Source organism: Octodon degus, unplaced genomic scaffold (genome assembly GCF_000260255.1).
Source record: "Octodon degus isolate 3935 unplaced genomic scaffold, OctDeg1.0 scaffold00134, whole genome shotgun sequence".
Classification (NCBI taxonomy): Eukaryota; Metazoa; Chordata; class Mammalia; order Rodentia; family Octodontidae; genus Octodon; species Octodon degus.
Genome location: NW_004524710.1, coordinates 3,095,908 through 3,106,749, shown reverse-complemented (window position 1 = coordinate 3,106,749; position 10,842 = coordinate 3,095,908). Strand labels below are relative to the sequence as shown.

Sequence of the window (10,842 nt, the reverse complement as noted above, 5' to 3'; positions counted from 1 at the left end):
TAATTTTTGCAGAACCAGGGATTGAACTCAGGCCCTTGCGCTTGCCAGGGAAGCGCTTATTCCACTGAGCTATCTCCCTGGCCCTAGCCCTTACATTTTTTTTTTTTTTTAATTTGGCAGAACCGGGGATTGAACTCAGACCCTTGCGCTTGCAGGGAAGCGCTTATTCTACTGAGCCATCTCCCAGGCCCCGCCCTTACATTTTTTAAGTTAAATTTGTTGGTACAATTTTGATATATGTATAATGATCACATTCATTATAGAGGGTTTGTACCTGTATATGATTTATCTTGAATAAATTTTAAGTATTTTTAAAAATTTGGACCTGAAAAATAGCTCATGCATGGACACAGAATTATAATTTTAACTAAGAATTTTGTACATGTCTCATAAATTGTAACAGTAATTTTTTAACCATTAATTTTTATTTCCTTGTCTTATTCTCATTAAGTTTTGCAGTTCTAGGGATTGAATTGAGGGGATCACTTGTTCTGTTTTTGTTGGCATACTGGGGATTGATCAGGCTTTGTGTATGCTAGACAAGTGCTTTTGATCACTGTCATCCCCAGTTCTGTTTCAAAGTTTTTGAGACTGAAAAAAAATTTTTGAGATTGCGCCTCTCTCAGTTCTGCTTCTGGACCTCATACTTTGAGCTCTGTTCCAGCCTCTGGTATAGGTGTGTGTACTGGACTAAGTTCTTCTGGTTCTTGGTGTGCTCTGTGACCTCTGGGTGGTGTTGCAGAAGTGGCAATAGTGTGCTTCCTGATCTTACTCCTTCATATTTCCTAAAAATAAGACCTGCTCTTATATTAATTTTTGCTCCAAAAGATAAATGGAACTTATTTTCATGTCGTATTTTTTTGTGTACAGCAGTCTACATTCTTGTACAATAATCCACATTTATTCAAATATAGTTGTGTCATCTTCTGGAATGTCATGACTCCAAACCCTGAATGCCGGCCTGAATTTCTTGTGATTACGTTTCCTGTAGAACCCATGCCCGAACTCAGTGGCTGGCTCAGCGTGCCCTGGGGCAGGGCTGGCGTGGCATGTGCTTCTGGGGGTCAAACCCTGGTCCCTGTGCTTGCCTAAGCAGGCGCGTAATCCACTGGCCTGTCTCCCTGGCTCTCTTACACCAAGTATTAACTGGACAGGAGTGGGACCAAAATGATGATGATTCAGAAGCATGGTGCACACAAAAGCCACGAAGCACTGCAAGCACCAAAGTTCAGAAAGCCTTTCTGTACTTCACACAAGTACGTTAAGTACATCTGTTACAACAAATAAAGTATTTAGTTATGAACATTGATATGGGATTCAGTTTTGTCCATGACTATGGAGCTATTCTGCTTTTTCTCTCGTGTGTGTGTGTGTGTGTGTGTGTGTGTGTGTGTGTGTGTGTATGGCCAGCTCAGCCCTGGTGTAGCATGTGGCACTGGGGATTGGGCTGTGGCCCTTGTTCTTTTGCCTAAGCTTGCCTAAGCAGGGGGGCTTTAGACCACTGAGCTATCTTGCCAGCCCTTTCTCTTTTCTTGAGTTGATTTTGGGGAGTTATTTTCTAAGGATTTGAGTATTTCATTAAAATTTTTATGTTTATTGGTATTAAAGTTACTTTTTAAAATGTTTATAGCATTTGTAGATATCTACTAGTTCATGTTTTTAATTTCTAAAAACTCAAGGTGAAATTCACATACAGTGCATTTACTTTCTTTTTTTTTTTGGCGGAACCGAGGATTAAATTCAGGCCCTTGCCCTTGCCAGGCAAGTGCTTATTCTACTGAGCCATCTCTCTGGCCCACATTTACTTTCTGTGTGTTAACACTTCTTTCTCTGTTGGCTCCTCGACACATGTACAGCGTATCTTTGTGTGTGAACAACCTGTTGAGAAAGGTGAGTCTGTTATGTCCCAGAGGACAACTTACATGTGGCTGCAGCCCTAATGAAGTTGATAAGGACAGTGGAGAGAAATTACTACAGCAAAACATACTACAAGATGCCTAGATAGGATTTAAACTGGGGGTTAACTTACTAATAAACTATTTGCAAATAGTACTTACTAAATATGTTCTTTCATTCTTTTTAGTTGAGGCTCTTCATATAGTTCAGGCTGACCTGGAACTCAACTTCTTTTCTTTATTTCAAAAAGAAACCTCTTACCATCATCAGTAACTCTTCATTTTTCTAAATTTCCCCAATCTCAGGCAGTTACTCATCGGCTTTCTGTTTGTAATTTCTGTTCTGGACATATGTGGCTTTGGGTTGTTTGCTGCTTTTGACAACTATGAATATTGCTGTTAGGAGTGTTCTAGTAAATACTATGACAGGAGGACTCATAATTTAATAAATTTTAGAATAATAGGAAAATAATATTTGTAAATAACTACTATTCTTATAACTAGTTTCAATTATTCTGTTTTCACTTGTTTGCTTGTTTTTTGGTATTGGTGATTGAACCCAGGGCTTTTGCATCAAGTTTGTTTTGGTATTTTGAGATAAAGTCTCACTCTCAAACTGGTCATGAATTTATGATCCTTCTGCCTGAAATCTTTGAAAAGGCTTAAGATTATAGGTATGTACCACCCTTTAAGTTTTTGCTTTTTATTTTTTATATTTTGTATTTTACAGAAGGATCTACAGGGTGATCAGGGTCTCACTACTAGATTGGATTAGTAGTGATCTGCCTGTTTACAGCCTCCCAATAGCTGGGATTACAGGCATACACCAACATGCCCAGTCTCATTTGCCAGGTGTGGGGCCTGGGGATTGAACCTCATCCCTGCGCCTGCTTGCAGGCGCTTTAACAGGTGCTTTAATCCACTGAGCTATTTGGCTGGCCCTGTTTGCTTTTTAGATGTTGGTTATCTTCTTAAACTTTGTTTCTGTATTCATTAGCTATTGCTGGTCATTCTTTTCATCTCATTCTGACAAAGAGCTACTGATTCCTAAAGTTTATTAGTTCCTTTGATATGGTGGTGAACTTTAAAAATTCTGAGTGAGCTAGATAGTGTGCTAAATCATATAAATGCTTATTGCTATTAAAATGGCACTGCCTGGCATGGTGGCAGTCCTGTAGTCCTGGCACTCATCTATAATCCCAGCACTCCAGGCTGAGGCGGGAGGGATCAGAAGGCTGAGGCAGGAGGATCTACATGAGATCAAGGCCAGCCTGCACTGCATAGCAACACCCTGTCTTAAAAAACTGTCGTGTCCTATTCTCTATTTTAAATGGATTCTTCTTGGTCTTATCTGTTAAATTATCTAACCAAATTTATAATTAATATATGGTGGAAACAGTATGTAAAGTTATTTTTAAATCAAAAGTTTCAAATGTAATCTACATTTCTAAAAGTATCCATATCTAAATGAAAATTACTCAACTTTCTAGGTATGTTTAAGGTCAATAAATTTAGAAAAAGCTTCAGAATCTTTGAGAGGAAACATGGCTGCTTTTCTAAAGTAAGTACTTTTTATAAACTTTGACATTCTGTGAGAAAAGTATCTTTTATTAGCTGGCTCTTTTATTATTAACAGTAGCTTTTAATAGCTGGCTCTTTTATATTTGTCTCATGCATCTTAATATGCAGCCAGTAACATATTGAAAAAAACAGTTAAGGTTCAGTTCAAATTTGTGTAGCACATGAAACATTAGAATTATGTAGTTACTCTTGTTTTGTAATTGTATCATTCGCATTAGAATTTGAAGTAATGGCTGGGCATGGTGGGGAATGATTATAATCCCAGTACCCAGGAGGCTGAGGCAGGAGGAGAACAGTGACTTTGAGGCCAGCCTGGGCTATGTAGGTTGACCCTGTCTCCAAAAAAAAACCAAAAACAGCCAGCATCCAAAAAAAAAAAAAGGATTTGAAATTATGATCAAAGTAAGTATTATTTTATTTATTTCTCTTTGAGATAGGGTTTTACCATGTTCTGTTGCTGACCTTGAACTCACTATTAGCCCAGGCTGGCCTTGGATTTATAATGGATCCTCCAGTCTCAGCCTCTCATGGGCTAGAATTAGAGGCGTGAGCCAGTGTGCCCTGCCAAAGGAAATTTCAAAATCTATTTCAAAATATTGTTACATAATTTATGAAATGGACAAGGCTGGCCAAATAGCTCAGTGGAGTAAAGTGCCTGCAAGCAGGTGCAGTGGCCAGGGTTTTGATCCCTGGGCCTGCTGTGCTGGCCCCACCCCTGGGACACACTGAGACGGCAATTGAGACTGGGTGTGGTGGCGCACACCTGTAATCCCAGCACTTGGGAGGCTTCAAACAGGCAGATTACTATGAGTCAGATCTAATAGTGAGACTCTGAAGACCTGTAGACCCTTCCCTAAAATACAAAAATAAAAAATAAATTAAAAAAATATATATATATAGGAAATGGTGGCTTAAAAATTGATTAATAGGATTGTTTTTCCCAAACCAAATTGTGCACATTTTGGTCTTATTTTTGTTACTGGTAGGAATGTGTGTCTGGGCTTGGAAGATCTGCAGTATGTTTTCATGATTTCTTCACATGAGCTTTTCATTACCTTGTTGAAAGATGAAGAGCGAAAGCAACTTGTTGATCAGATGAGGAAGAGATCACCCAGAATCAACCTGTGCATTAACCCTGTCACTTCATTTTACGATATTCCAGGTCAGTTCTCTACGCTACCCACCACACTCTTGGCCCATTTTGTCCTTGCACTAAAATGAGCACGAAGGTTTTCCTCTTACTTGTTTCAGTTTATACTCATGTCAGTAATTCATAGAAATGTTTGTGTCTGCTATAATCTATTCCTTTTTTAGACCACTCAGCCATGCTACCTTTATAATGAATTCCCGTATGAGCAGTTAGGTGCTAGGACTTTGCTGAACCTATGGTTAATGAAGATTTAGGTGTAATTACAGAAAAGACTTTCGCTAGGAAATAGATGGAGGTAAACATACTGCTAACGTGTTCTTGGAGGTCAAAACTGGAAGCGAGAGAGGGATGGGGGTGCTGGCGCCCAGGGAAGCATGCACTTCCTGCCTCTCCACTGAGGCCACGTTGCTGTCCCAGCCAGGTTAAACAGTTTTCTTTGGCAGTTTCACCATTTTTTTTTTTTTTAATTTCACCGTTTTTACCTGATGGCTTATAGTGCAGGGGATTGCACCCAGGGCCTCGTAGACCTAGGGAGGCCCCCTGCTGTGGGTGGTACCTGCAGCCCCTCCATTTCTGTTACTGATTTGCTAATTCCTCCCATATTTGCCCATATTCATTAGTGTAACCAGAAATACTGTGCTGCTTATCAGCAAGAAACATACACTTCAGAGCCATGTGGATGAGGCAGAGATTTCTTTTGGTTTAACCAGAGCAGACTTGTATTTGTGCTGATCTCACCAGATGTAAACTGGTTGAATGTAGAGTTGTAAAGGATAGAATAACATTAGTGCGTGCAAAATGCCAAAAGTGAATTATTGAAAACAGTCTGGTAGCTGAGCTATAAGTAGGGATCTTAATGATCATTTCTGGTTCTCTGCAGAGGGAATGCCTTCTTCCTCTTTTCTCCTCAAAAAACCACAGCTTTGCTTTATTTTTATTTTTTTCACATCTTCAATATTGACTAATCAAAGTTTTCTTTATTTTTAGTACTAAATACTGAGCCCAAGAACTTTGCACTGAGCTGCATTCCAAGCCTTTCTTTTAAATTTGAAAAAAGTCTTGTTAAATCACCGAGCTGCCGAAGCTGGTCTTGAACTTTCCATCCTCGTGCCTCAGCCTCCTAGAGTACTTAGGACTATAGTTGTGCACTAACAAAGCCCTGCTTAAAATTTATATTTTATTTTTTTAAATTTATCAATCTCTATTTTTTTAATCGAGAAATATGAATGAGACAGTTTCACAGCTGATTAATAGGACAGTTTTGATAATCAATACATTGTACATTGTTATCTTCTTAGTGGTTATCCATAATACAGGAAGCAGACAGGATATTCTGTCCAAACACTGTTAGTACACCTCTTTCTTCTCATTGAATTAAGCGAAAGTAGCGTAAATTTATCCTAACTATTTTGTATATATAAATACAAAATGATCTTTCCTTTGTATCTTTTTTTTTTTTTTTTGTCCTGTCAGAGGTGAATATTCTATTAGCATCTAAATACTATAGGTGTTTGAATTCAACTAAACAATCTAACACTGTCCAGCAGTCTATAATATTAGTGGGTTATCCTCAGAAGTTATTGACTTGAGCCTTTTACAGCTCATCGTATTAATATGGATTTACTTTATATACCTCATTTTTATACTTTTCTGCTGGATGGCTAAGACCAAGATGTAGCAAGACCTATATAACAAGAAATGTAACTTTTGTATCTGATAAGGTCAGCCAAGTACTCTCAGGATTTATCCTGTAACCCTGTACCGCTCTTTGTACATCCTTCTGTCAGTGTCTGACATGAGGATGAGTCATGGCCATTGCTTGACCAATTTGCTCTCTGTGAAAGCTTGAGAAAATGTTTTTTCTCTCCATGTGACTCTCCCCAGGCTCACTTTACATCATTGAACACATTCCTCTGTGGTTCCATAAAAAATTTATATTTTATATATGAGGCATTACTATATATTGTTTAGGAATCTTTTTACGTGAGTTTTTTCATATATCCCACGTATTCTTTCCATGATCCAGCTATTGACTTAATTCTTTTATGCCTAGTATTCCATTTTTGGAATGGCACATAACAATGGAACACAAAGTTTTTCTTTTTAAATTTCTTTAAGAGACAGGATTTTACTATGCAGTTCAAGCTGGCCTTGAACTCACTTTGTTGGATTTTTTTTTTTTTTTTTTTGTTCCTCGAATGCCTTCAGGGCACTTTTGGCCAGCGGGCGAGTTGTGAGGTTCGAACTCCAGCAACCTGAGGCTGACAGCTTTGTGGAAGCAGCCACTTAAAGGCCTGAGCTAGGGCCAGGCCCCCTTGAACTCACTTTGTAGCCCAGGTTGGCCTCAAACTTGCAATAATCTTCCTGCGTCAGCCTCCTGAATGCTGGGATTATACGTGTGCATGTACCACCAGGCCCAGCACTTTTTTAAAGTTCTTTTCCTTCAGTGTTTCTAGGTAACATGAATTTCATGAAGAAACTAAAAAAATTTCCACCTTTGGCATAAGTATACTCATTTACTACATGCGGTTGTAATACAATTGTGGTAGATTTTTCTGTATGATGATTTACATTATATTAAACGAGTCAGTTCTCAAGGTGATTGCTGCTCCCAACTTGCAATAGCTAGAAGAAGATGGATACAGTTTCAGCTGTCATTCTCATATTTATAGGTTTGCATTTATCCTTGAATGTACTCATTATGGCAATAAACTGTGCTGGGTGTGGTGGTGCACATCTCTAATCCCAGCACTCAAAGGCTAAGGCAGGAGAGTTACTGTGAATTGAAGGCCAGCCAGGACTGCATAGTGAGATCTTGTCACCCTCCCAACCCCCCAAATAAATATACTCTCTTCCATTCTTTCTTAGCTTCAGCAAGTGTCAACATTGGCCAGTTGGAACATCAGCTTATACTGTCAGTAGATCCCTGGAGGATTCGACAGATTTTAATTGAGTTACATGGCATGACTTCAGAGCGTCAGTTTTGGACAGTGTCTAATAAGGTAAGAAATCTTCTATTAAGACAAATATAAATTGCCTTTGTTTTCTATGATTTGAAAGGAGATGGTATCTGTTCCTTTTGAGAATAAAGATTCCTGTTAATTAATTTTGGGACCTTCACATGACCATAATTGTATTTCTAACATACGTTGAGAAAAAGTAGAAAATGTCCATTGGACTGGGAATGTGGTTCAGTGGTAGAGCTCTTGCCTTGAGTGCACCAGGCCCTGGGTTTGACCCTATCACCACAATAAATAAAAAGAAAAAAGTATCTAAGAAAAGATACCATTAAATGGATAGCATCTAAAAGTATGTGATGGTATCTGTGTGCATTTCTTTTTTTTTCTTTTTTAATGTATTTAGGACAGGGTCTATGGAGTCTCACTATGTAGATTGGACTCGAAGTGATCCTCCCATTTTCAGCCTCCCAATCAGTGGGATTACAAGTGTGCTCCACCACACCCAGTCTCAATGTCTCAGCATGACTGGGCGGCACAGCTTGTGGTGCCAGGGATCAAACCCTGGTCCCTGCACCCTGCCTAAACATGCACTTTAGTCCACTGAGCTATCTGGCTGGCCCGTGTGCTGTACACGTGTGTAACAGTCTTTAACAGTTATGGTGTATTGTTTGGTGTGACCTTCCACCCCATTGTAAGGTGTCAACCCAGGGCGACACAATGCTGGGCACACATTCTACCATCCTCCTGGCCCTTGTTTTTGCTTTCAATACTGTCATGAAGTCGAGAGCCCACCTTGGAACCAGTTTACTAAAAACTTCTTTATAGAGCATTTTGGCTTTAACTTTTTTTTAAAGCAGGATCTCACTATGTAGTGCAAGCTGGCCTTGAACTCATTTATGCCCCAAGCTGGCCTTGAACTCATGGTGATCGTACTGCCTCAGCTTCTGGAGTATTGGGATTACAGGTGTGCTCCACCACACTGGCTAAATGTTCTTTTACCTCCATGTAAAATAAATTGCTTGCTTGCTTGCTTGCTTTTTGTACTGGGGAATAAAATTATTTTTTAGGTTATCTATTTAAAAGTATGGAAAATACAAATAAAAATAGTTATTTGTGTATGTGTATATGTATGTATGTGTGTATGTATATGTATGTGTATATTCGATATTTTGAGGCAGGGTCTCACTTTGGAGTTCATCCTGGCCTTGAGCTCATTATGTAGTCCAACCCAGGCTCAAGCTCTTGGTGATCCTCCTGTCTCATCCTCCCTCCCTCCTATGTGCTATGATTGTAAACATGCACCATGATGCCCAGCTTGAAAATAGCTTTTAAAGCACCATCTCAATGAATGTAGCTTAGAAATAAAACCAAAATAAATCCCCATACCATAAATTTAAGGGACCATGGCAGTACTTCTAAAACATTGCATAGTTCTCCCCTGCTGAAGGTGTAATAAAAAAGCAGCCAGGACTTCACTTACATTTTACAGAACGTAAGTGTACAGTACAAGTGCAGGGGAATGAAAAATTGTAAGCATTAATCAGTCCTCTTTAGTAGTGTTGCAATTTATTGGTGTTACTTTTTAAGGGGAAGAAGTACAGTAGCCCATAAGAGAGAGGGGCAGTTCTGGGACCAGCTTCTTGCTTGAGTTTGAATCTCTTCTTCCTACCTACTGGCTGCACAACATTAGTTTACTTTTCAGTGTCTTAGTGTCCTCATTTGTAAAATGAGGATGCTAGTACCTGCTTCATAGTATTGTTGAGAGGCTCACATGAGTTAAAACATAAAACGAGTTTTTGTGTTTTTTCCTCTCATTATCCTTTAGAAAGTTCTTATCCATTTAATTACTTATGTTTTAAAATCTTTTATTTATGTATTTGATACAGGGTCTTTCTATGCTCAGAGTCATACTAATCCCCCTGTCTCAGCCTCCCCAGCACTGGGATTGCGAGCGTGCACCACCAGGCCTGGTTTCTGTGGCCGGCATGGCGGGGATCGAAGTCAGGTCCTTGTGCTTGCCAGACAGGTGCCTAGACCACTGAGCTATCGCCCCAGCCCCATTTTAATTATTGCTGTTTATTTTAGTGAGAATGTTCATTTTGACTTGTGTTTCATTATATCTGTCATTTTCCCTTTCTTTGGAAAATGATCTGTGAGTGGTTTTTATGTGATTGATTACGAAAAGTTCTCATGTAGATTTGGCTTCTTTGTGTATGTTCATGCATTTTTGTTTCTTCTAGTGGGAAGTACCTTCTGTGTATAGTGGTGTCATCCTGGGAATTAAGGACAATTTAACGAGAGATTTGGTTTACATTCTCATGGCCAAAGGTTTACACTGCAGTGCCGTTAAGGTGAGTAAAAAGGCATCGACCACTTGTTGTGTCTGTGCTTTAAAAATCTTGGCAGAAAGAAAGCAAAATCTGTTTTTTCTTGGTCTTTAAGTGTCGTTTTTTGGTACTGGGAATCCAACTCAGGACCTTGTGCTTGCCAAGCAGGTGCTGCACTACTGAGCTATATCCCCGGCCTTTTCCTGATCTTAAAATCATAGTTATCAGTCTCAAAGGATAGGCCTAAGATGCCATTTAAAAAGCTACTTTAGTTCTTTTGCCTTTGCCCTCTAAATGTTACCAAAATGGTCTCAGACATGTGGGTACCCCTCTTATTTTTTTAGAAGTCTAGAAGTCAGATGAGGTTACATGTGCCTGTATTTCCAGCTGCCCTGGAGACTCACCAGGAGCCTTGCTTGAGCCTCGAGCAGTGGTGGGGAGCCTGTGGCATGTGTGCTGCAGTGCACTGCTTGTATCATTGAAAGCTCCCAGGAGTTCAGGGCCAGCTTGGGCAATGTAGTGAAACCCATCTCTTTAAAACAAAAACAAATCTAGAGAATGTAAACAGTATTATTTGTGTTTTTAGGATTCAGTTGGAAAAGCTTGTGATTTTTTTTTTTTTTTTAACCCTCTCCCCTTTTTTAAGTCCTAGGGATTGACCCGAGGGATACTCTAAGCTGAGCTATATCCTCAGCTCTTCTTCTTCTTCTTCTTCTTCTTCTTCTTCTTCTTCTTCTTCTTCTTCTTCGTCTTCGTCTTCGTCTTCGTCTTCGTCTTCGTCTTCGTCTTCGTCTTCGTCTTCTTCGTCTTCTTCGTCTTCTTCGTCTTCTTCGTCTTCTTCGTCTTCTTCGTCTTCTTCGTCTTCTTCGTCTTCTTCGTCTTCTTCGTCGTCGTCGTCGTCATCGTCTTCTTCTTCTTCTTCTTCTTCT

General features: G+C 39.4%; 1 protein-coding gene across 3 annotated transcripts in view; it reads left to right on the top strand.

The window, feature by feature from the left end:
- Positions 1–10,842, top strand: part of Ints8 (integrator complex subunit 8) — a 57,071-nt gene that overhangs the window by 20,173 nt on the left and 26,056 nt on the right. For all 3 annotated transcript variants that reach the window (XM_004641299.3, XM_023701343.1, XM_023701342.1), the window contains 4 exons: positions 3,386–3,456; positions 4,463–4,638; positions 7,495–7,628; positions 9,827–9,937. In XM_004641299.3, the coding sequence (XP_004641356.1) occupies positions 3,386–3,456; positions 4,463–4,638; positions 7,495–7,628; positions 9,827–9,937 (492 nt within the window). The remainder of the gene's footprint in view (positions 1–3,385; positions 3,457–4,462; positions 4,639–7,494; positions 7,629–9,826; positions 9,938–10,842) is intronic.